Source organism: Bufo gargarizans, chromosome 3, assembly GCF_014858855.1.
Source record: "Bufo gargarizans isolate SCDJY-AF-19 chromosome 3, ASM1485885v1, whole genome shotgun sequence".
NCBI lineage: Eukaryota > Metazoa > Chordata > Amphibia > Anura > Bufonidae > Bufo > Bufo gargarizans.
In genome coordinates this window covers 465,970,805-465,998,521 of record NC_058082.1, presented here as the reverse complement: position 1 = coordinate 465,998,521, position 27,717 = coordinate 465,970,805, and the positions used below count along the sequence as shown (strand labels likewise).

At 40.5% G+C, this 27,717-nt stretch overlaps 1 protein-coding gene across 21 annotated transcripts in view; it reads right to left on the bottom strand.

The window, feature by feature from the left end:
* MYO18A (myosin XVIIIA) overlaps nucleotides 1-27,717 on the bottom strand; it is a 314,632-nt gene that overhangs the window by 90,642 nt on the left and 196,273 nt on the right. For all 21 annotated transcript variants that reach the window (XM_044283668.1, XM_044283669.1, XM_044283670.1 and 18 more), the window contains 2 exons: nucleotides 5,102-5,167; nucleotides 2,679-2,807 (listed from right to left, as the gene is read on the bottom strand). In XM_044283668.1, the coding sequence (XP_044139603.1) occupies nucleotides 2,679-2,807; nucleotides 5,102-5,167 (195 nt within the window). The remainder of the gene's footprint in view (nucleotides 1-2,678; nucleotides 2,808-5,101; nucleotides 5,168-27,717) is intronic.

Genomic DNA, 27,717 nt, shown 5'->3' with positions numbered 1-27,717 from the left:
ACGCCTGCAAAGTGCACATATTTCTTGGCCAGAATGTTGCATTTACCGACAGTTCTACAAGTGAGAACCTGCACTTTAAATCCCTGTCTTTGGGTAAATTCACGCTTGCTGGGAGTGGTATGGCAATAAACATTATTATTAATAATAATAATAATAATATTATTATTATTATTATAGTATGAAAAATGGTGTATAAAACAAACCCCAAAATTTTCTCCAAAATAGAAGCATATTGGGGGAGATTTATCAAAACTATTGCAAAGGAAACCTGCTTACTTGCCCCATCAGATCCACCTTTCATTTTCCAGAGCTCCTAGGAAAATGAAAGGTGGAATCTAATAGGTTGCTATGGTCAAGTAAGCCATCTTTGCGCAAATACGTTATTTCTAAATCCCATTTGCAATGATACTGTAATGTCTAACGTTTGCAGTACAATACAGTAATAGCCAAATACATCAAGATATAACCCCATTTTTCCATACAAACATTACAGCAATGGCTGATCAACCAGAAGTTCCAGTGCTGCTGACTGATTTACCATTTTCACTCTGGATATACGGTACATTCAAAGATCTCCTACCCGTTTGCATTTTGCTAAATTGTATACAATAAATTGGAAAGACTGCTATAATATTGTCAGACCCGTTCATTTTCCACACAGTTCAGACCACAGGCAGCAGTGTTATCAGTACTACCCCATATGACCCTAGAGAGTCTACTGGGTGGGGTGGGATTACTATAACCCCCACACCAGTTTTCTGGTGGGAACAAATATCGTGTTTGTGACTTTTTCCCTGCCTCCAGAAGTGAAATGCAAGTGGCATTTCACTTTTGCATTGCCCCTGTCCCGAGGGGGGGCGGGCCCAACAGGCCTGACACATCTATCTATCTTTTACTCCAGTTTTCTGGCGTAAAATCTATGCCAACCAGGGACTAGCGTAGGTTTTACATTAGACGTACGGACTGCGTCGAATTTATGTGCGGCTTCTGGCAGCACACAGGGACATGCTGTTCTATGATAAATCAGGAAAAGAAAGGGCCAGTATGTCTATGTTTGTTGATCTGTCATGATATTTGGTGGGCGCGTACAAGAGCCAGCTCTACACCATATCCCATAGGTGGCACCAGTGAAATGGAATGGATGTCCAACTCAACCTAAAACATTTGAAGTTTTGAACCTTTTGATGTGTAGGTAGATTCTACTTTTATAGATAAAAACACATGCTTCTTGCAATGCCAGACCTTGCTATATCAGGAACTATAAGCTCCATGTACTTGGGGAAGAAAAAAAAAAAAAGCGATAGGGTACTTTCACACTAGAATCCGGCAGGCAGTTCCAGTAGACTTATTCATTGAAATACCGGATCAGTCTTTCCGGTATCATCCAGAATAACAGATCCGGTATTTAATTTTTTCAAAGCTAGGAAGAACTGCGTATGCGCAGACCGGAAAACCGGATCCGGCTATGCAGCAATTTTTGGAACACTTGGTACCGGATCCGGCATTAATACATTTAACAGTATTTGATCGCCCAAAATTCGGAATCCGGAACACTACCGCACTTGCCGGATCCGTCATTAATTTCCATTGAAATGTATTAATGCCGGATCCGGTACCAAGTGTTCCGAAAATTGCTGCATAGCCGGATCCGGCATTAATACATTTCAATGGAAATTAATGCCGGATCTGGCAAGTGTGGTAGTGTTCCGGAATTTTGGGCGATCAAATACTGTACAAGGGACGGAATGGAAGACATCCTGATGCATACTGAACGGATTGCTTTCCATTCAGAGTGCATTGAGACAAAACAGAAGCATTTTGTCCAGCATTGAGACCCTTTACCAGATTTCAATACTGGAAAAGAATAACGCTAGTGTGAAAGTACCCATAAACCTGCCTGGATACCATACATTATACCAAACTACAATGGAACTCCATGAAGAAAATCTGTAGATGGTCCAAATATTACTCCCACTTTCATGTACTTTCTGTTTCATAAATGGACACTTCACAAAAAGTTGAAATAATTTCACAAATAATTTAGCAGTTAGCTATTGTCATAATAACTGAATACTCATATTCTTAACAGTGTGACTTGTAGGCAATGCAGAATTTTGGTAGCCTTATATGTGTAAGAAATGCCTAGAATAATTTGCTGAGGTCATGAACATTAACAAATTTACATCTCGAGTCACATCTATAGTTGGATCATCAGAAAGATTGGAGCTTTGTGTCCGGAAACACTAGCCAAGGCACAGAATGAAATGTTAAAAGAAAAATAGAAGCAAGTATGAAGATTTCTGTAGCAGAGGAGGCCATACATTTACACTTGACCAGATGATCCTGCAGTAAATACACTAACCAGCCTTCATTATTCCAGAAACCCATCCAGTGCATGAGATAAGATGCACACAGCCCTTACCGTATCAGAAAGTACTTGATCCCAGCTGTGTTACTAGCCTCAAGATAAAGTTTCTGCTGAAACACAAATGAGCCGAGAACTGGAACACAAAAAAGACCTGGCTGTCCCTCCCAGTTCATGCACAAGGCAGCCCCCAGTCTGACATCAGGCTGTAATCTTTAATAATAGGCAAGGGGGTTTACCATTTTAGGTTACTGGAAAAAGGGACCGGCTGATGTAACTATTTGGAATTGCCAGCTTACGACTCAGACTTTACCTTTCTCTTTTTGAACTGTTGGCGGGCCAGGTAACCTCTGCACGCGGCCTGGAAGAATATGAGGTTCTTACGGGTCTGCTCATCCCTCTGTTCTTCAAGTTTTGTTAATGTGCCTGCTCGGAAGAAAACCTGAGAATACAAAGAAAAGTAGACTTAGAGCAGAGACGCCTGCACAGTGTCAGATGCTGCAGACCCTCTCGTGCATTTACTACTGGAAGGCAAGTGTGTATTCTTTATGATAAATGTAATGTGTATAGCATGTGAGCAAGTTAGCGCACAGTGCACCCCGGGTCACCGATGGATAAAGAGATCAATAACATTTAGACACAAACCCATGATACGAGATAAGCTCTGAGTAACATAAGACATGCTTTGGGAAAATGAAAATGTTAGAGTTAAGCTGGTAGCCCTTCACCTGCAGACAACTAGGAGTTTATTCTGCAACGTAGGGTACATTATTACAAAGTGCACTCATAGGGTGGGATTATAAATGAATGTGCGATTGTCTACCTCCTAAACAAGCGAAGGTTTAGACTCGTGAAGAATAAACAGACACACTTAGTTTGTAATAAGAGGCTGCGGAAGAAGCAGCAGTGACCTCCCTATTATCAGTGAGTAGTAAGAGGCCGGGATTCCAGAGCTTTACCCTTTGCTGTCTGGGCAGCACGCTTGGCACCACTAGACCAAAGACAGACACCTAACTAAAGTAATGCTCCTGAAGCCCCAGACGATGAACGTGTTAATCTGTGGGGCCTGGACCTCTAAGCCTTCCCTGTATTTCCCCCCGGCTGATTTGCATGGGGAATTCTGCCTGTGGGAAGCAACTTCTGGTCTGCACATAATACAAGCCACAGTATGCCCAGCTCTTCATTATACTAAATCCAAGCAGCGCATTGTGAGGGTGTGAATGGTGGCTGAATCTGCTGCATTCTTCTGGTACCGCTGGACATGACGCAGCTTTCTGCAGCTCTGCTGATGGAGAGGCTTCACTGATGTGGGAGATGATCGCTGGCATTTAGGAAAGTGCCTTTGATGGTCTTTTTAATGAATGCCAACAGACAGTGATTAAATAACCCTGTTCTAGCTGTATGAATCACAGACATTACTGCTGACAGAGTGAGATATGAATGCAAAAATAGGTTAATGAAAAGAACCAAAACAATAGAGGAAACCACGTGACACAGGAAAAATGATTCATCTCAAGTATCGCTTCCATACTGATATTACCAGCGACCACAAGTTTAAAGGAGACCACCTCCTGATGAACTGAATTACATCTACTGAAGGACTGTGTTATGAACATTGAGGAATTTCTAGTGATTACAAAACTCTGTCTATAGACACAAAAAGTGGAACTATATAAATATTTTAAATACAAAATATTTCAGTACAACCAAAATATTTAAAGGGGTTGTCCAGCCATGAAAAAGTATTTTACAAACAGCTTATACAAACAAAGTCATGCTCATCTCACCAGTCTCCACTCACTGCTCCCTCTCAACTCAAAAATGTGACAGCAGCCGCCAATCACTGGGTGTAGCGGGTTATTGCTGTGGTCAGTGGCTGCAGCGGTCACATGATCGCCTCTTTTATGCAGACATAAAAATTACTGTTTGCCGGCACCACATCTTCCTGTGTAACAGAGGAAGTGCTGCTGATAGTGTGCAAACTGTATGGGGACAACCAATTCTTTATCCCCATACAGCACGATCATTGCTTATGCACACAATTGTATCCATTTTGCAGTTGGGTACCGGCCAAGTGCACCTCACATTTTCCCCTTCCACATGCCCCGTCTTATGTTAGAAATGCCTATTCTGGTCCGCAAAATGGACAGCCAAATGTTACATGTTCTCTGTTTTATTTTCGCAGGACATACGGATGGGACATGCAGAACTGAACAAAAATTGAGGATTGGATGCAGACCTAAAGTAAGGTTGTGTGCAGGGGGCCTTATAGGGTTTTTCGGCACTTCAATATTGAGGACCTATCCTCAGGATAGATCATCAGTATCAGATCTGTTGGGGCCCCAACACTCCGCAACTCCACGATCAGCTGTTTCGGGCAGTCGTTGGCAGCGGAAACTATATATTGGATGGAAGGATCCAGTGGACTGCAGCTCAATTTCTATCACTTGAATGGAAGCTGAGCTGTATACGGCACAGCCTCAACACAGTGGACAGAACCTTGTGCTTCCAGCTAGGCTCCCTGTATAATTTATGGTGCAAGGGGCTGTCGGTGGTGATGCTAAAGCAGCACTGACTGGTATTCTACATTGTCGACTGTTTACGGGCAGATGATCTGCCTATACAGAAGACAACTAGAAGATTTCCTCAGAACTCATTTATTCCCACTGTAGACATGCTCCATACCAACCAGTCATTGCCCTACTAAAGAGACAGATCTTCATTATGTACACATACCCGGCTCAGACCCATATGATAACTGCTCTTCTCCAGATCCAGGGATTCTAGAAGTTCTTCTACAGCCTGCAAGAAATAAGAAAAACAAGTTCAAGTTTTTTGCCAACATTCTAGTAATAACAGTAAAAAATATTCCCTATATTCACAATATACATGATCACTGTACAGATTATTCACATTATAAATTAATTGGTCCCTTTGCCTTGGCCATACAATCCGCAGTATGTCTACACTTTGGTTCCAGAAATATGAAACCATCATTGTAATCTGCAGAGATATGCTGCATGTAAGGGGCTGTTCACATCTCGTATTTCCTGTACGTCAAGCGCATACGTTTGTAAACAGTAAAACACACAGAAATATATTGATTGATGTACCCACAGACTAGAATTAGACAAACACAGTTGAAAACTGCACTTATGCCTCAGTTTGTCACTGCTCATGATTCTGTTTATTTTATTTATTTATTTTTTTAAGAACAGTAGCGTAGCATACCAAACTACAAAATGAAAGAGACAACCATCATGTTATAGAGCAGGAGGAGCAGAACAGATTGATATATAGTTTTGCAGGAAAATATTCATTATAACTTGAAATTTATTCATTTAAATTCCTGTTCATTCTGGGCTTTGAAGTCCAGGAGTTGGTCCTATCAGTGACCGACAGCCTTTCCTCTATGGCTGTGTATACAGAGAGAGCTGTCAATCACTGATAGGACCGCCTCCTGGACTTCAAAGACCCAAATGAGCAGGAATTTAAATGAATACGTTTTACAGAATCCTTTCCCATAAAACTATATATCAATCTCCTCAGCTGCTCCTGCTCTACAATATGCTGCCTGCAGCTCAGACCCCAAGTGCAATGTGACAGGTTCCCTTTAAGTGACATAGATGTTAATACTGCATGCTGCCCACCGGGCACCAAAAACCGGTGACCAATTCCCTTTAAACTAGACTTCATTGTGGTAAAATGACAGTCAACACTCCTGGCAAAAACAGTTAGTGACACAAATGCATGCTTTACATGGTCCATACTAGTATAGAGTATCAAATGTTGCATCCACAGCAGGCCTTGTACAAACTGCAACTATTGCCGTATACGACGGTACATCCCATGGAATCCACTCTACTGTAAAAAGGTTGTTCAGTACCTTTGCGAAATACCGCTACAGCAATGAGACAAAATGTCCATTACATTACAGCCAATTCTCAGTAGGAGACAATGCTGGGCTCCTTAACACTTCTGGTCACGACTCGCATTGCCTGCTACCCACTGATTTATAATACTCATTAACACCTTTACTTCTAGGAGAACATGTCACACATAAATATTAATACATCCTCATGTAGATGTGATGCTGTGCAAGCGCCTGTGTGGGGCAGAACCAGGGAAATAATAATAACTTGTCAGTGAAGACTGCTAAGCTAATATTTTGTACAATGCAGCCAGGACCAGGTCATGCCTACGATAATGGAGCCTCAGCATTCAAAGGTTTTTAACCGAGCTGTACCAAGACTATGGTAGATAACCCATCTGTACCAGGACTATGGTAGATAACCCATCTGTACCAGGACTATGCTACATAACCAATCTGTACCTGCACCAAGACTATGCTGCATAACCCAAATGTACAAAGTCTATACTATATATCCCATCTGTACCAAGATTATGCTACATAACCCATCTGCACCGAGACTATGCTACATACTTCATCTGTACTAAGGCTATGTTACATAACCCTTTTATAATAAAGACTATGCTACATAACCCATCTGTACCAAGAGCATTTATTTTTTTTGCAACAGCTTTGATATGTCTCCCCCATTCTTCAACAACTCATCTGTACCAAGACTATGGTACAGTCGAATAGGAAAACAGCAACAATTTATAATTTAAGAGTACATTAAAAGTATTGTTCCCAACTGCTGAATTTGAACAGTAACCATTATCCCAAGATTTTTCCCACACAGTTGATGACTCCACTCTGTATTGGAAACCCCCCAAACTAATTCTTCTTTATGAAGACTGAGTCATCTCCCATTACTGAAACTTTGCTTTCTACCCAAACCACTGAGTTCTTAAGTAGTTATGTCAACATGCTTGGCGTGGTGTAAAGTACAGTAACAAACGTGTACTATGAGACACTATTGCATTAACAGTGTAATATCTAATTGGATTGCTTTTTATTTATATTACGACATGGTGACTATGACATTAGTTTACTTTCCATATTCTTTAAACCCTGTTATTTTGTAAAAATCTTAATTATTCTCAATAGCTATTAATTAATATAATTTTTCTCAAAAATTTATTCTGGAGATTTATTTATTTTTACCATTTGATTCTGAATGATGACAGGGGCAGTATACAGCCAATCACACACTTAAATTATGGTAGGACAATCTTTTTACTGGATCCAGCAGGGTTAAGCAAAAACGCTTCCGTTACTGATAATACAACCATCTGCATTTGTTATGTTATATATCTTTAACATAGCCAAGACGGATCCGTCTCCTATTGACTTTCAATGGAGTTAATGACTGATCCATCTTGGCTATGTTAAAGATAATAAAAATTGTTTAAAAAAAAAAAAAAAAAAAAAAAAAAGAAGATAATACAACTGGATCTGTTCATAACAGATGCAGATGGTTGTATTATCAGTAACAGAAGCGTTTTCTATTGAGTCAGAGTTAGGCCTCTTGCACACTGACTTTTTTTTCCTGCTTACGTTCCGTTTTTTGCGTTCTGTATACGGACTGTATATGGAACTATTCATTTTAATGGATCTGCAAAATAAAATGGAAGGTACTCCATATGCCTTCCGTTTCCGTATTTCCGTTCAAAGATAGAAGATGTCCTATTATTGTCTGCATAACAGACAAGGATAGTACTGTTCTATCAGGGGCCAGCTATTCCTTTCCACAAAAAACGGAATGCCACGGACGTCATCCGTATTTTTTGCAGACCGCAAAATACTGAAAAAGCCATATGGTCATGTGCAAGAGGCCTTAAACGGATCCGTCCCCATTGACTTGCATTGTGGGTCAAGACGGATCTGTCTTGCTCCGCATCCCAAGACGGTTTGCTCTCCGGTATGAGGACACAGCCAAACGGAACGGAATGCATTTTGGAGCATTCCATTCTGTTCCGTTACGTTTTGTCCCCATTGACAATGAATGGGGACAAAACGGAAGCGTTTTTTTTCCGGTATTGAGACCCTATGACTGATCTCAATACCGGAAAATAGAAAGGCTAGTGTGAAAGTAGCCTAAGACTGGACAACAACGAAAAGGCTTATTAAAGAGCACCAAAGTGCAATCAAAATAGCAAGTTGCTTCGTTAAGTCTGAACACAAATAGTGCATAGTGTTTCACCAAAGTAAAGCAAAAAAAATTGCAAAGGAATCCTTATGTTTAAAGATGAAAAGAAGAAAGAACTCAACATATAGAAATACATATTGTATGAGCCATTTCGGTAGATGGCAAGGAAGGTGGGGTGGCAGCTATCATTTTGAGTGTTTCATACATCTACCAACAATATCAAACATGAACCAAATCTAGAAGATTAGAAGGAGAAGCATTATGTAGATTAAAGTCTTTACAAGAAGATCACACTGCACAAATACATTCCAGCACCCATGGAAGGAAACCGTCATTAGACGGTGAAGACTTTCACACTAGATACACATCAGAGATCAGGCATAAAATTAATCTAAAAACAGTCTTCACATCATAAGATTAGGACTATTTCTAAAAGTCCCAACAACTAAGGCTATTTTGACACAAGTTTTGGGCGGATTCGTCATGGATCTGCAAAAACATCTGTTACAATAATACAACCGCATGCATCCGTCATGAACGGATGCATGCACACTGACTTTTTTTTCCTGCTTACGTTCCGTTTTTTGCGTTCTGTATACGGACTGTATATGGAACTATTCATTTTAATGGATCTGCAAAATAAAATGGAAGGTACTCCATATGCCTTCCGTTTCCGTATTTCCGTTCAAAGATAGAAGATGTCCTATTATTGTCTGCATAACAGACAAGGATAGTACTGTTCTATCAGGGGCCAGCTATTCCTTTCCACAAAAAACGGAATGCCACGGACGTCATCCGTATTTTTTGCAGACCGCAAAATACTGAAAAAGCCATATGGTCATGTGCAAGAGGCCTTAAACGGATCCGTCCCCATTGACTTGCATTGTGGGTCAAGACGGATCTGTCTTGCTCCGCATCCCAAGACGGTTTGCTCTCCGGTATGAGGACACAGCCAAACGGAACGGAATGCATTTTGGAGCATTCCATTCTGTTCCGTTACGTTTTGTCCCCATTGACAATGAATGGGGACAAAACGGAAGCGTTTTTTTCCGGTATTGAGACCCTATGACTGATCTCAATACCGGAAAATAGAAAGGCTAGTGTGAAAGTAGCCTAAGACTGGACAACAACGAAAAGGCTTATTAAAGAGCACCAAAGTGCAATCAAAATAGCAAGTTGCTTCGTTAAGTCTGAACACAAATAGTGCATAGTGTTTCACCAAAGTAAAGCAAAAAAAATTGCAAAGGAATCCTTATGTTTAAAGATGAAAAGAAGAAAGACCTCAACATATAGAAATACATATTGTATGAGCCATTTCGGTAGATGGCAAGGAAGGTGGGGTGGCAGCTATCATTTTGAGTGTTTCATACATCTACCAACAATATCAAACATGAACCAAATCTAGAAGATTAGAAGGAGAAGCATTATGTAGATTAAAGTCTTTACAAGAAGATCACACTGCACAAATACATTCCAGCACCCATGGAAGGAAACCGTCATTAGACGGTGAAGACTTTCACACTAGATACACATCAGAGATCAGGCATAAAATTAATCTAAAAACAGTCTTCACATCATAAGATTAGGACTATTTCTAAAAGTCCCAACAACTAAGGCTATTTTGACACAAGTTTTGGGCGGATTCGTCATGGATCTGCAAAAACATCTGTTACAATAATACAACCGCATGCATCCGTCATGAACGGATCCGTTTGTACGATCTGTAACATAGCCAAGACGGATCAGTCATGAACTCCATTCAAAGTCAATGGGAGACGGATCCGTTTTCTATTGTGCCAGAGAAAACTGATCCGTCCCCATTGACTTACACAGTTTGGCTCAGTTTCGTCAAGCGTACAGCAAAGAGCTGCAGGCAGCGTTTTGGTTTCCGCCTCTAGAGCGGAATGGAGACGGAACGGAGGCAAACTGATGCATTCTGAGTGGATCCTTTTCCATTCAGAATACATTAGGACAAAACGGATCCGTTTTGGACCGCTTGTGAGAGCCCTGAACTTATCTGGTTTGTATTCAGGGATTGGAGTCTTACAGCTGGCATTCAGTGGAGTCAACTTTTAACTACGGTCATACACAAGGTCCATCAACAAGCTAATGTCTATGGGGGTGGAATACCTCTATCCAACGTTTGTTTTTGAAGGAAACATGGAGGTTACAAGTTGATCAATGTTTTGGGGCTGTTTTCCTCAAACATAAGCACCACCAAAGGGTCTAAGTTTTTCATGAATGCTGACAAAGAATTTACAAGCACAATTAAGGAAGACTGTAAATGTCTTTAGGTCAACAATTATTTTTTAAATAAATGGCCAACAGCTACATAAAATGTAGAGTTGTGCCACAGAAGTAGTGCAGTATAAAAGGCTACATGCACACAAACGTTGTCCATTTCAGTGTTTTCAGTTCTCTCTCATATATATATATATATATATATATATATATAAAACCAAAAAACAGAACAACACCTCCAGAGACAAATCGCAGGTGCAAGCTACTTGTCGTCTGGTAGGTGGGCCCGACATATTTTTGATCAATAATATGCGCTAAGAGCTTCTTCACTGCTTATTAGCAAGTATTGGTGTAATGTATTTGACCCTGTTCACACATTCACCTGTTCACTTAGTCTTAGTGCATTTAGTGGTGTGCTGCTACTTTATTTGTTTGAGATATATATATATATATATATATATATATATATATAACACATATACACACAGTGGATATAAAAAGTCTACACACCCCTGTTAAAATATCAGGTTTATGTGATGTAAAACAAATGTGACCTATAAACTGTACCACTCAATTGAAAAACTACCGTATTTATCGGCGTATAACACGCACGGGCGTATAACACGCACCTTCATTTTAGAGGGAAATTTCAGGAAAAAAAATTAAATTTCAAATAAAGCCTCTGATCTGCCCCCTCTGGTAACGCAAACCCCCCCCCCCCCTCCCTCCCCAGTATTAATCATTGGTGGCAGTGGCCACAGGGTCCCCCTCCTCCCCCCCATCATTGGTGGCAGTGTCAGTTCCTATCGGAGCCCCAGCAGTGTAATGCTGGGGCTCCGATCGCTTACCATGGCAGCCAGGAGTCACGCTACTGAAGCCCTGGCTGCCATGGTATGTTAGTGAGCAGAGAGCAGCGCATGATACTCACGTGCGCTGTGGCCGCCGGTCGCTCCTTCTCATAGGTCTGTGCGGCGCATTGCTAATGCTGTAAGCATTAGCAATCCGCCGCACAGACAGAAGAAGGAGCGACCGGCGGCCACAGCGCACGTGAGTATAATGCGCTGCTCTCTGCTCACTAACATACCATGGCAGCCAGGACTTCAGTAGCGTGACTCCTGGCTGCCATGGTAAGCGATCGGAGCCCCAGCATTACACTGCTGGGACTCCGATCGGAACTGTGGGATATGGCCGGCACATTCATTGGTGGCGCAGTGGCCACAGTCCCTCCCCTCCTCCTCCTACTCTGTCCTCGTTGGTCTTCAGCGGCAGCCGCGCACAGTGGGGAGGGAGGGACTCCCTCCTCCTTCCTCCTTCCTCCTCCCTCCTCCTCCCTCTGCTGTGCCGGCCGGCTCAGTCCTGCCTCTCTGGCCTCCGGAGGACACGTTTCAGCCCTAATCGGCGTATAACACGCATACATCATTTGCCCCCTATTTTCAGGGGGAAAAAGTGCGTGTTATACGCCGATAAATACGGTAATTGAAATCTTTTAGGTAGAGGGAAGAAAAAATATAAAATAAAATAATATGGTTGCATAAGTGTGCACACCCTTAAATTAATACTTTGTTGAAGCACCTTTTGATTTTATTACAGCACTCAGTCTTTTTGGGTATGAGTCTATCAGCATGGACATTTTGACTTGGCAAGATTTGCCCACTCTTCTTTGCAAAAACACTCCAAATCTGTCAGATCGCGGGGGCGTCTCCCGTGCACAGCCCTCTTCAGATCACCCGACAGATTTTCAATCGGATTCAGGTCTGGGCTCTGGCTGGGCCATTCCAAAACTTTAATCTCCTTCTGGTGAAGCCATTCCTTTGTTGAGTTGGATGTATGCTTTGGGTCGTTGTCATGCTGAAAGATGAAGTTCCTCTTCATGTTCAGCTTTATAGCAGAGCCCTCAAGGTTTTGTGCCAATATTGACTGGTATTTGGAACTGTTCATAATTCCCTCTATCTTCACTAAGGCCCCAGTTCCAACTGGAGAAAAACAGCCCCTTGGCATGATGCTGCCATCACCATGCTTCACTGTGGGTATGGTGTTCTTTTGGTGATGTGCAATGTTGTTTTTGCGCCAAACATATCTTTTGGAATTGTGGCCAAAAAGTTCAACCTTGGTTTCATCAGATCATAACACCTTTTCCCACATGCTTTCGGGAGACTTCAGATGTGTTTTTGCAAAATGTAGCCTGGCTTGGATGTTTTTCTTCATAAGAAAAGGCTTTCGTCTTGCCACTCTACCCCATAGCCCAGACATATGAAGAATACGGGAGATTGTTGTAACATGTACCACACAGCCAGTACTTGCCAGATATTCCTGCAGCTCCTTTAATGTTGCTGTAGGCCTCTTGGTAGCCTCCTTCTCGTCTTTTCATCAATTTTGGAGGGACGTCCAGTTCTTAGTAATGTCACTGTTGTGCCATATTTTCTCCTCTTGATGATGTCTGTCTTCGCTGTGTTCCATGGTATATCTAATGCCTTGGAAATTCTTTTGTACCCTTCTCCTGACTGATACCTTCTAACAATGAGATCCCTCTGATGCTTTGGAAGCTCTCTGTGGACCAAGGCTTTTGCTGTGGGATGCGACTAAGAAAATTTCAGGAAAGACCAACTAGAGCAGCTGAACTTTATTAGGGGTTAATCAGAGGCACTTAAATGGGAGTCAGCATACACCTGCCATCATTTAAACATGATTTTGAAGGTGATTGATTAATTATGAACACAGCTACATCCCCAGTAATAAGAGGGTGTGCACACTTATGCAACCATATTTTAGTTTTGGGTTTTTTCTTCCCTCCACCTAAAAGATTTCAGTTTGAGTGGTACAGTTTATAGGTGACATTAAAGGTGGAACAATTCTGAAATGATTTATATTTGTCTCTTTTTTTTTTTTTACATCACAGAAACCTGACATTTTAGGGGTGTGTAGACTTTTATATATATTTATATATTTTATATTTACTTCATGAGTTCCCAAAACTTGTTTTTCATACCAGTTTCTATATAAATTTTGCCAAAAGGAACTAGTAAAGCATACTCTGATACTAGTAAATAAAACAGCACTGTACAATAGGAAGATATACAAGTCCCTGACTTTTTTTTCTGCACAGTAATAAAGTTTATTGGGTCTTCACATCAGACATAACGATTCTATGGTTTTTGTGCATCACTTTCTTTCTTACGATATGTATTAAATGCAAAAAATTATGATGACACACATTAAAGAAGTTTGTTTATGAAAAAAAGGATTATACTGCAAGTTTTTACTAACTTTTGTTTTCCTCTAGCATTTTAGCATTTTATCTCCAGCTGCCAGTGCACAAATTATGTACAGAGCGACAGAAGATAAAGTTAAGTGTGATGGTCTTTGGGGAGAGAAGGAGGGGTAAACTAAGATCAACGCTTATAGCCCCTAACCCTCTCAAAGTAATAGACACTGAAAATGTATTTTCTACCATTGGATAATCTTCATACTTACGTGCTTACCACATTGCGTTGTGGCCTTAAAATTTAAGGAAGATTATAAAACTATTTTAAAAACACCAAAATGAAAACTGTACAGCTTTAGAGTATGTGCTTATTCTTCTATGTGCAAAAAACAGCAGTAAAAGGAGTAAAGGGGAAAAACTGCAACTGAAGTGTCATTTAGGCAAAGATTTGACAGGTGTCTATACTAAACTTTCTGCATAGCAATTTAAAAATGTCAAAGCAAAGCTACATTTTTACAATGCAATCATAATTTAGCATTTATCCACTGCTTAGTCCCACACTTATCATCAGAAGAATAAGGTCTTGTGTCCCCAGTTTCAATGATGCAGCTGTGACAACTGCTCCACTCTCTATGGGACTGATGGAATTGGCCAAATTCCATACATCACTTGGACTCCTGTGTCAGGGAAACGCACAGTAGTGACAGCCAGTTGTTTAAATAGGGTCCTGCAGTGGGACTCCAATCAATGTGACATGTGTCATTGCAGAGAGGTGTGAACAGTCCCAGATCAGAAAGTACTGGGATAGGAAAGAAAGACTACTACTGTATTAATAATTCAAAATGTAGATATATTTCAGCATTATATGACTACTTGCTAACTACGCTGACACTGGTGAGCTGCACATTATGCAACTCCCATGGTACCACCACCAAAGCAAATAATGTCTCTCCCACTGGGAAGTAGATCCTTGCACTGGAAATACTGCTCAATTATTTAAATTGGAGGAAATGAAGACCTGCTGCTGATTTTTAGGGGTAGTAGCAGCCAGCCGGACAATCTGGGATCCGTTTATTGTAGGAGGTATACTGTTAAAAGCTTGCCCTAAAAATCCCTTCTTGGTACTGCTTTATATCAGCAGTGGAAAGTTCACCTCATATGATGGCAGCTCTCCAGTACTGAAGAATGGAAGAACGGAAAGGGGAAAGTAAAAAAAATTAATACAGGGTTGTAGCTGGGCAGCCTGGATGGGTATGTACATTTGTTCCTGGATGCCAAGGGAAGGCGCTAACAAGTCACTCTGCTTTGGCCAGGGTATTTAAAATACAGGGCTAGGGCAGCACACTTGGGTTCATTTATCAAGCTCGTGTAAAGAAGAACTGGCTTAGTTGACTGCAAGAAATAAGTGATCATTATTTACCTGGCAGATCCCACGCTGCTGCCCTAGTTCTCCTGACCAGGATCTGTTTTACCTGGCTGCAGCAGTGACTTCACTTCGACCAGCAGTGATTGGTTACGGTGGTCATGTGTTGTTGACGTGATGTCGTCACTGCAGCTGGGTAAACAGATCCCAACCAAGAGAACTGGAGTGGCAGCACAGGATCTGCCAGGTCAGCCTACAGATATCAGTCTCTGGTCTATTTGTTTGTGTCTGCAATTACTAGTAGTCTTTTATTCGGTACAATATGTATTGCGCTGATATTACAATATTAAACAATCTCCACACATTATAGGACGAAGTTCAAGGAGTTAATTGACAGAGAAAAAAACATTAAATTGTATTAGTAAATAGAAAAAAATACTTTTGTGAACTGGAGCACTGAAATTACTTTGTAAATTAATGATGATTCATGCAAATAAGCCGTTTAGCATTTCCAATCGCCTGCCAGTAGGGACCATAATTTTATTAAGAGCAAAAAATTGTTCTCTCCAGGCCTACAGAAAATGAATTGTAATGTGCTTGTCTCCTGGGTATTAAGAGATCAGCTGTGTTTAGTGTACAGCCATACAGACTTCCCCGGTGACTGTTTATGACGTCTGCCTTTGTACAGGGCGACCTGCCGAGGGCTAAAAGTTTTATGAACAGCATCTTGACCTCAGCACATAAAACTTTAAATAGCAGAACTAGTACCATATGTGGGTTTTATACTGACAGGGGCAAGGCAAAGAGACAAAATCAGAACAAATCAATGGCACTGGACTGTCACAATATTTTACAAAAGACAAAGAGAATGTGTCGTGAGAAAACGACCTACTGTTTAAATGACCTTTTGTTATTTTAATTTTTTTCATGTCATAATCTATATTAAAATATATATTTTTTTTTTAATCCTGCATTTTTTTGCATTGGCCACTACCCCTAATAATAGATGTTGCTTCTTGGCCTGTACAGATTACTGTTACCTGCCTATCATTACAGAAAGGATTACAATGTCAGATACCACCTACGTGTATAGATAACACGTGATCCACTGTAGGCGACTGTCAATTCTTATCTATTCTTTACTTGTACAATGACCTCTGGCACAGGTCACAGAGCCAGCCTAGAAAACTCTCCCATACAAGTCAATAGGGTCCCCTCCAGACCATTGTGCCTATGGACCATGTGGCTGTTGCAAAGCAATTCTCTAAGTGATATTAAGAACAGCTTAAGCAAGGAGGGAGCTGCTTCTCTCTCCCGAAGGTCCACTTGGGATGAGACAATAGGGTGCTGTGTGGCTGTCGTGGCAGCTGGATGCCCAGTGAATGCCTCCTGGCATCCCATGTTAGTACTCCAATTCCACCTAGAGGCAAACAGGATGATGCTGCAGGTACATTACATTGCAATACAGAAATATTGCACGGTATTGTACAAATGATCAAGTCATCATGTATTCAAGAACCCTTTGCTAATTTTGGGCAGTTGGCCTCTGAAAAAAAATGATCAAAATGTCATATGAACCGCAAAATGATACCAATCTACAGCTACGACAGGTTACCACTACAGCCAGGGACATTATTGCTGGACCAGTAAGCAGAGAGCGGTAGGGGGACCAGGCAACGTTATTACCAGGGCACCGGGGAATTGGTGAAGTATTAGGTAAGTCATTTTATTTTTTAACAGCACTCATGGCAGTTTAAAATAAGTTATCTGGGAGAAAAATATTGAAGACCTATCCATATCAATATTTGATCAGTGGGGTCCTACATTTGGCCGGCAACACCACTGAGCAGCTATTTGAAGAGGCTGTGGCTCTCCAATAGGCCTCTTCACAGAATACTAAGCCCAGCAACATCCAATTTATAGTAGCTCTGCCTGGCATTGCAACCCAGACCCATTCACCTAAATGGTACGGAGCTGTGCCTAGGCCACGTGACCAATAAACATGACATCACTGGCCTAGGAAGAGGAAACCGTGCTCACCGGAGCATCTTTTATGACTTAGATATTGATAATTTATCCTGAGAATAGGCCATCAATATTAAACTCTTGGAAAACCTCTCTAAAAATATATTTTTTTTTCAGCTAGAAAACCCTGTTAATCTGACTTCTAATCGTCACTGATGTACACAAGACAGCAAACTGTTCTAGGAAGGGTTCCCATATCCATTTAATTCTGTGCCTTTTTGCTGGGCCTCTTATCAATAATTAAATTACTAAGGCACAATTCTACATTGAACAAATCAGATAATATGCTAGAAGGCTATTAGCAAGCTGAAATGTACAACATTCGTTAGATGGCCACTAAATTGTCAAAGCTTTCAGGCTGCTTAATAGCTAAAGTAAGCACCTGAAAGTCTCTTCACAGTAATCCACGGAGCCCATAAAATAGCAGGCACATTATGCTAAAATCAGTTTACGTTTTGATAAAAAGAACATTTTTATAACAAATCCCCGAATGTTAAAAGAGTTATTATCATATTTACATCTACTGCACAAGTTAAAAAGAACCAGATGGATTTAACAACTCATCTGTAGGGGAAAAAAAAACAGCATAGTCATTAAACAGTTAAAAGCAACTTTGCTGCCGTTTCAGTTATTATATCTTAACTTTTGGTAAAGGAATTTTTTATATATTAGCCTTGAAGGGGTTATCCGAGACAAAAAATGTACCGCATATGTCCGGGTCCCTCACACTGAATATACCTACCTGGCTCCACGCGCCGCTCCTGGTCACCGCACGCGAATGAAAACATCTGGTGTCAGGAGCAGCCAATGGCTGGCGGTGACTGGGACGAGCCTCCCTAGCATCACCCACCATTGGCTGCTCCCCCCCTCATCATCGGATGTTTTCATCCACACACGGGGAGAAGCGAGAAGCAACAGCAGCAGTTTAGGTACCAGGAGCGGCGCGGGGAGCCAGGTAAGTGTATTCAGTGTGAGGAGCCTGGGCATATGCGGTACATTTTTTAGTCTCTGATAACCCCTTTAACCCCTTCCAGGCTTTTAAAATTGATGAGAAAACCAACAAAAGATGAATGGTCACTCAATAGGGGAGTGGACTGGTGGTGTTCGTGTGCAGTGTCTCAGTTAGGGGTCAGTATCTGTAATGTGATGATGATATTGTGCTGCCTTCATGCTTTATGCATTTTATGTGGTGTACATTAGGTGACATCACCATTATGGTAATGTGGTTTTGATGTATTTAGATATGAACTTTGATACCATTTGTTATTGAGCTTTAATTGTTTGGTTATACCAATTTTTACTACCAGATGCTGACCATTAATATTGCACTTGCACTTAATTATTGTACACCGACCACCCACCATCGGTCCTTTTGGTTTAAAATGTTTTTAATGTCTTGTGCTTTTGCCAATCATATTTTTGTGAATTTTTCAATAAAAATTATGTAATTATTTTGTATTTACATGTGTTTTTCTTATTGAGTGACCCATTCATCTTTTGTTGGTTTTCTCTGATACGTTCAGGTGTGGGTCCTGCAGGCTCGGACTGGCCCACAGGGGTACAGCGGAATCCCCCGGTGGGCCACTGAGCAAGGTGGGCCCCTAGTCTCCCACCACCTGCACATAACACAGTAGACTTACTGCACTACATACATATATTAAATGTACATCACCTCAACCAGCCTATGTTCATATAAAAAATGTGTTAGATTATTTATTATATTTGAGTGTATCTGTACGGTGGGCCCCCAAAATAATTTTTTTTACTGGTGGGCCCTTGATACCGCAGTCCGACACTGGGGTCCTGGATATTTGTCTTGGGCTTTATATAGGTTTCTTTTAATATTGATGACCTATCCTCAGGATTATCAATATCAGATCGGCGGGGGTCTGGCTCCCGGCACCCCCGGCAATCAGCTGTATGAAGAGAAGGCTGTGCATGAGTGCCCTTACCTTTGGGCAGCACGCAAGTAGCATGCAATATTCTGTCATAGCCGATGCCGTTAGTTTGATGCCTCTTTTGCACATTTCTTAAGAGGCTATTTACCCACACAGCGTGTTTGAATGATTGATGTGGGGTATCTGTAAACATAATGTGAGGGTGTGAGGTAGGCAGTAGATCTAAGTTGATATCTGTATATTATCTGATGGTTTGTGGAAGGCAGCACATCGATTTTGATATCTGTTATATACATATTTGGAGGAGATACCCACAGTGTTATTTATAAATCACTAATCGTGTCTCAAAGTTTGACCTTTATGGTGACACTATTGTGAGTGCTTTTGTTTGTCTCCTGATGAGCCCTATAATGAGTCGGGCGAAACGCTAGTTCGATACTATACTCATGACTGTGGATGTCACATCCCTATATACCATAATACCTATAGAGATTGGGATTTCCAGTGTAAAGGACAAATCAGATGGATGAGGACTATCAGGACAAGGACAATCAGATGGATGAGGCTCAAAAAAACTTTATTTTAGACTGGATCAATTATTGTTTAAAGCACAATTACTTTTGGTTTGAGGAGGATTTTTATGTGCAGACTTCCGGAGTCGCAATGGGTGCGAAATTCGCACCAAGTTTTGCGAACCTCTTTATGGCCTATTGGGAATATAAATACATTGATAGCTTGCTATTTTCATCTAGAATAAAAGGTAGGCTATGCATATGGAAGAGAGTCATAGATGACTGCCTTTGCATATGGCAGGGGGAGGAGTCAGCTTTAAGGGAATTCCTAGTATACATTAATGACATTATGTGGAACATTGTTTTCACAGAAAATATCACTAAAGAAAAAGTGCAGTTTTTAGATCTGGAAATCTCCCTTCATCAAGGTGAGATACAAACTATTACCCATTTCAAAGCCACTGATAGGAATAGCTACATTGATAGCAGTAGCTGTCACTACAACCCATGGATTAAATATATCCCAAAAGACCAATTCCAACGTATAAAACGGAATCGTACAAAATTGGAGGACTATGATGCACAAAGTGAAGTTATCCTGGAAAGGTTTAAGGAAAAGGGATATGCAGTAGATTTATTAGAAAGGCAGAAGAAGGGAAAATACTGATACTAGAGAAAACAAAGTAGCAACTATGAAAAGCAACAATCAGGAAAACAATCGATACAAATATGCATTTTTAACAACATATTCCTCAGCTTGTCCAGAGATGAAAAAAAAATAAAGTAAAAAATTTGAACATCTTGAAAAATGACCGTCATTGGTGACTTAGTCCCCAAAACCCCCCCATTTATTTTTAAAAGGGCACCCGTTTTAAGAAATAAAATTGTCCACAGCTGCATGGTAAAACTAAGACCACCAAAGAGACTGACCGGTTTACATGGTGTGGCTTTTGTATTGGCTGCAAGAATAGGGATAAGGAAAACAAAAGAATCCTGAATGAAAATAAACTTGTGTCTGTAGCGAATAAAAAGGAGTTTAAAATTAAGGGCACTATGTCTTGTGAAACTGCAGGTGTGATCTATGTCCTAGAGAGCCCCTGCGGTTTACAATATGTAGAGAGAACCATCAGAGTAAGTGAACATATTGGTAACATCAAGAGAGGTTTGGAGACACAGTGTCTTGGCACATTTTAAAAGCTTTTATAAAAAAAAAAACTTTTGGTCTGAAATTCAGGGATGTGGAACGGGTTGTGAAACATTGGAGGGGTGGGGACCCTGTCAAACAGATAAATAAAAAAGAAGCGCAGTGGATTTATGACATGGGCACCCTCCAACCAAATGGGTTGAATATTGATTGGGATATCAGAGTAACTATGTAGGATTTTAGATAGGTAGTTTATAATCATCACCCTAATAGGTTAAAATATAGCTAAAGAAGTAGGGGACGGTAATTGCTTGAAAACTGTGAATAAGTATAGTTTTTCTATTTATGAATTTTAGATAATATAAAAAAAAAATTCTTTCATAAAATTCTTCTATAAAAATTTTGTTCAATTTTATAACATTAATTTTTGTGTGTGTTATTTGTATGTGTTGCATGCTATATGATAGAGGCTAGTAACCCAATTGTCCGGCAAATAAAATAAAAAAAACAAATAAAAAGTTTGACCCCGACACAGGAGGTTTTGACACAGAGGTGTTTAATGGAGGACATAAATAGGTGCCGGTGATATGCTATGTAGAGCCCCTGACGAAACCATTGGGCGAAGCCCGGGTCGGGTGGACAAAGGACTGACTAGACATTTTAATGCTGATTTCAAGTGCTTGTTTGTGAGTACAATAAATAGATTTTCATTTAAAAGTAGATGCTGCACTCTGTTGCCGTTTCTTTGAAGGTGCTGGAGTGTATGAGACTCTGCTGGGCAGCGGGGAGCGAGGAAAAGGGCGTCTGCCTGTGAGAAATACATTTTCCTGTGTGCACAGGTGGCTACGTTTTTGCTGGGAGAAGCGCGGACCAGAACCTATTTTCTTCTATTATTACATACAGGAGAGAGGACCGGCTCCTGTCATCTGGACTGCTGCTATTAATAACCTTTTGGGGTATACACGGACTAAAGTTTTCACTGTTGCTTTGCTTTGTAGTCGGGCGAAACGCGTTGGGACAGAGATAAGAAGGGACTGATATGAAACCCTATTGAATGCCTACCATTGTATCTACAACTGACTGGGTATCTGTGTTAATGGTGTTGCATCTGGAGTACCGATCGTATTATATTCACTCACTTTGGGTTATCACTTTTGGTGTATTATTTGTTTATTATTTTGTGTACCTGTGGTAGTTTGAGTCATAACTTAGCTTGAGGCCACTTATCGAGTGTGCCATCTATCCCTAATCGGGGCAATCATAGGGCGTGCAGGAGGTTCTTGAAAAGGGATCGCCCCTAGCGGAGCAGCTATTCCATCTTTATAGGCAGGGTGGGCAGTATAGAGTGAGATTTAGGAACAAATGCCCCCCTATTATAAATTGACCAACACCAATGCCTATATTACTGCCCGGTATACTATTGTGAACTCCTATTTTTTTAACATCGCGATTTAGGATTTAGGATTATTTTTTATTGTAATAACATTAAAGGCTACGTTTTAAATGTCTGTCTCTCTTCCTGCTTGCCATAGACATAGTTGCGAGCAGAGAGACAGACTGCACGCGGCTTCTCTCCATACAGCTGATCAGCGGGGGTGCCAGGTGTCGGCCCCCCACCGATCTGATATTAATGATTTATCCTGAGGTTAGGTCATCAATATTAAAAAACTCTGGAAAACTCCTTTAAGGGGGTTGTTTGAGGTCAGTCAAAATCTATCCAAAAGGAAGCAAGTGTGCATAGTAAGAAAATAATTGATACTCAACCTGGTAAATCCCCAAAATCACTCCAGAGCTTCCTGCCAATTACTGGCCTATCAGAGTATGGCCTGAGATGGCTTGGTCCAGTGACTGGCTGCAGGAGTCACTTGTAGACTAGCATGTAATCGCTGCCGCCATTTTAACAAAGCTCAGTGAGGAGCACTAGAATGACAGCATTGGAAGAGATTCAACAAGCACTGGGTCCTTCATTACTTCTTGGGGAGCACACAAGAATTTATAAAAACAGACAGAAGAGCTTACAGCTCCTCTCATGTCTGGAACACCACATTAGTGGTCAGTGACTACCAAGGTTTATATAGTCTCAGAATTTATAGTACACTGTAATTTACAGTACCCAATATATTGGTATAGCATTATAATTCCAGTATTTATGCTCTTTGTATTACAAGCACTGAAATGAATACTGCCAAAAAGCGGATAACGCCATACAAATAGACCGCTGTGGCCTAGGTAAAACAATATGTAAAATGTAAAATAATTTGCGCGTCTATATATACATACTTCCGTAAAGCACATATTAGATACGTCGGCCAAATTTGGCGGTATCGGATGACCAACTCTACTAATGTGTCTCCCTTGATGGCAGAGGAGATAAGGACAGAGTATGTTGGAAGTCTTCCAGCGGCTTCTTCCCACTCTATCTACTGAGAACATATGCTTGCTTGGCCATGTAGGGCCAGCCAGAATCTCACACAGGAAATCCATCTGATAATCTGGAACAAGTCAAGTTCCCTTAACGTTGGGTAACCAATGAAAGAATATTACCTTTTCTAGCAATATCCAATCATTTCTTAAAGCTATAAAATCATCTAACCATAAGATCTATTAGTGTATATGAATTAAACGGAGGAAGGTTTCCCAGATTTGGATCTCACCCAAACACTCAGAACAGAGACATCACAAACTCTGGGGGATCCATCTTGTCCATGTGACCCACTTTCAAAGTGTGCCATTCATACATTTCCTGATAACCCCAAGGGGAAGGAGCTTATCATGGAGGGTCCATCCATGACCATCTCATCATTAAAAGGTCATGTAACAGGACAACCCTTGTTGACCTACATAGCTATTAGAGGTACCCTCAAGTATGTCCCCCAGGCTTCTTAATTCGGGACCTGTTGGATAATGGTGATCCTACTTAACAACTCTTTGGGAACTGTAATGATCATCATCAAGCTTTGACGAAAAACAGGTACATCCAAGAAAAAGCATAATCAAACATTCACCAATTTGACTGAAGTCCAAGACTTATATTGTGGTGATTTATTAGCTTCAGGATAAAATGGAGAGTTTTCACACGTCCACACCAATTCCAGGGACAATATCAACATCCTAACCCCAGTGTCTAAAAACTATGTTACTAGATTTAAAAAAAAGAAAAATCATGATGGTCCTGTTTTTTTCCAAATCCAAAGATACTTCATCTAACTGAGCATCTGTTACATAAATGTATTTAACTGTGTCATTCAAATCACAGTGGGTAATGTCAGCTGACATCGCCACCATTGGAGTTGCTATAGCCCCTGCTGAGCAGTATATGTGAGTGTATCTAGCCTGGTATCATGGATTTTCTCCCTGTTTTATCTGTCCATATATTGTAAGACTAGTTTGTTTGTTGGGTCTGATTAGTAGGGGGGTCATCTTCTTCCTTCCTTCAGCCCATTGGGTATTGTACACATCTATATCTAACATGAGGCCTCACAGAGGGGGCGACTTGTTGTGTATGTTTTATGAGCCTGACATTGTAGCTCACATGGGGGCTTATGTATTATTGGGATCTTCACATCCATTATATCTATTTGATTTTGTTTTAGTCCCCTGATGAACCTTCTGCATATTCGAAGGGGAAATGCGTCGGGACTTGGGACTGATTGTTATCTATCCATAATAGGGTTTTGATAAAAGCACAGTAGTATTAGGTAGGGGGACAAAGTGCCTCTAACTTTAAGACGCATCTCTGGGCTGAGGTTACTGAATGAAAAGCTTTAGGGACAGTATGCCCCCTCTTCCTATGAGTCCTATTTTTCCCCTTAATACTGGTTCTATTTCCACTGATGCCCTATCTTTTTTATATATTTTGATATAACTTTGTGGGTCAGACGGTGTTGTACTTATATTTTATATTGCAGCTCCAATAAAGGTTTTTAATAATATATGGATAATTAAAAGTTATGTTTTAGGTATTGCCCACTGCGATTTCGATGTAACACTAGCATTGCCTATGGTTAGCGAACAATATCACGATCAATAACTCTTTTTTCCTTTAACTATGTCATTCACCACTGGAAAAACTATCCAGGAATTGTGCTGAGAGTGTTCAGTATGACTTACAGCAAGGTGTCCAGCAAAGTAAACCAAATAATCTATATTCTTTGAATTGGTCCTAGAAAACAGAACATGCCTGGTTGCTGATCACCACCCATCAGCTCCTAGCAGCCCTCGGCAGGCATCACTGGCTCTCCTGTAGAATTAGTAGTCATGCCAGCATGTGGACAGAAACACCGTAGCTGCCCCCGTGCTTCACTTGTATTTTTCTATTACCATTGGCTTTGTTAAGCAAACAAGCTAAACCCCCAGACTGAATTCCCAACGGCGATCAGACACGCACAGGTGGTGCATATTACATGAGGAGTCGGCTCTTGCAAACACGCTGTCAGATCGCGGAGTCTCGGGGTGACATTTAATGCTAAACAGCGAAGAATAGCCGAGGCTTCTAAACAGCACAATAAATGGCAGTGAGCTGTGCAGATGCTCAGGTGGCAATTTCATGGGCCTCGCAATTATACAAGATGTGGAGTCCTGGTACGTTTAGCATTTCTATGTTATTGTTCTGCTGCCTAATACAGCGGCTCGGGGCACAACTCATCTCATTCCCAATAGAAAAATCATTTCTGGAGGACGGTTAAGCACAAGTTTCAGGGCGGATCAAAGTTTTTAACATCAACCCTTTCAATTCCTAATCATTAAGAAAAACGTGTTCTACAATGTACAGTGTAAAGTTATTGCCATGTTTCCAAGCACCTGTTATTTCAAAAAGGGGGAAAACAATTTAGCATTAGCATAATTTATCAACCTGGAAAACAGATGGTCTACGGTGTTACATAATGCTTCATACTTCGTTTTTAAACTTTACTTACGCTGGTTTTATATAAATATGGTCTAAATGTAAAAGTTGCTGATGAAATTCAGTTCCTAAGTGCGATTTTCCGAGTTTGTGAAAACGGGCTAGTGTTTCTATAGAGATGGCATATATCCATAACAATTTATGTATCCATATCGCTTATAGCCTTTGATTAGTGCCGGATTTAACCTACCAGCATAGGCGCAGTTTAAATGCTAAATGCATTTGGTCATTTAAAGGGAATGTCCTAAATAACCTATTGTTTAAATTATGTTTTTATGTTTAATATTTTTTAAATAATTTTTTATGATGTTATTTTCAATTTTCCATGTGAGTGAATATCTAGATTTAAATAAAAACCATAAAAGCATAATAATAGGCGCTACTTCTTTGTCTATACAGATCACTTTACTGTAGTTATCTGCTTATCTGTCATTCTAATCCTGCCTGTAATGATATCACCTCTGTGTATAGCTAAGACAGAATTCACCATTCACAATATGGGATATCACAGCTTGCCTACTCCCTCCTGACCTCTGCACAGATGCAAAGCATGCCTAGAAAACTCTCCCATAGAAGTCAGTGACATCCTGTAACGCAGTTTTCATAATACTTTTTCAATGTTAAGAACAGATCAGGCATGATAGACGTCCAAATAATCACATTAAGGAAAATAAAAACAGATTCGAAAAAAAAAAAATGTGTTGCAATCTAGTTTTAACTGGAAAATTTGGGTGACATATTACCTTTAACATAAATGCATCATAAGAAAATGGCCTAATATTGAAATCACATTTCTATGTTAAACCCAAAACTTTTTTTTTTTTTTTTTTTACAATTTTTTTTTAATTTTTCTTTATTAAAAAGAATCCTAAATTCATGCAGTTTTCACACTGACCACTAGGCCTGAAATACATAATGCAAGATCACTTAGCCCATGGATGTCAAACTCATGGCCCTCCAGATGTTGCAAAACTACAACTCCCATCATTCCCTGATAGCTGTAGTATGCCCAGGCATGATGGGAGTTGTAGTTTTGCAACAGCTGGAGGGCCACGAGTTTGACATCCCTGCCCCTTGAACCTATTATTATAAAGGACAAAAAGATCACAATATTTCTGACGTTGATGTATATTAAACTGAAGACAGAAATTGTATGTAAAAGCTGTGTATTTTGGGTAGAAATACCCGTTTATCAGAAAAATGAACCATCAGTGTCCAGTTAAATAAATGGATGACTACAGATAAAATATTCCCAGTGCTAGATCCTCTGGGATCATCATATTCCTCTTAACTACACAACACTCTATAAAGAGCGTTTCTTTTGGACGTTTTTAGACTTTGGGGTGTATAGTCATACGATTTAGCAAACATTGCTCACCCGTCAATGTATGATATACATGTTTATATAAGCTGTTAATAAGACGTAGCACACAAAGCTGGGAACCCATTAGGGATCTTACACTGGTTCAGACTTGATTAGGGTTCATTTGCATTTGTGTTCTTGTTTTCCTCTATTATGGTAGCAGAACAACGAAAATAATGGAAGCACAAGGTCCGTTGCGTGGCAGACACAAAATGCTTGACAGACCCATGGCGCCGGCTGGATTTCCGTTAAGGGAGCCCAGCTTTTTTCTGGACAAAACAGCTGTCTCCAATGCAGATGTGATCTAAGCCATATTAATATTAGGATCAAATCTCATCCAAAGCTGTGCATATAATAAATGAAGCCCAATTAATTGCTTTGGAGGATTGCCAGGGTCGGACTGGGGTTCCTTGAGCAGACCGAATAAAATTATTCTCTGCGCCCAACCTCAATGTCATCAATAGTCTAAGGTCTATTTCTTCAAATCAAAACCTATTCGTGGCAAGTTAGTGGCTCCAAAGGTTGCTTTTCTCCTTGACCTTTGGGGACCAGGTCATAGTATGGTATCAGAGACTGTGCCCACTGGTAGATCCTCCGGTACTCTGGCGAGTCATTCCTAGCAGGGCCCATTGCATTTGCCATTGG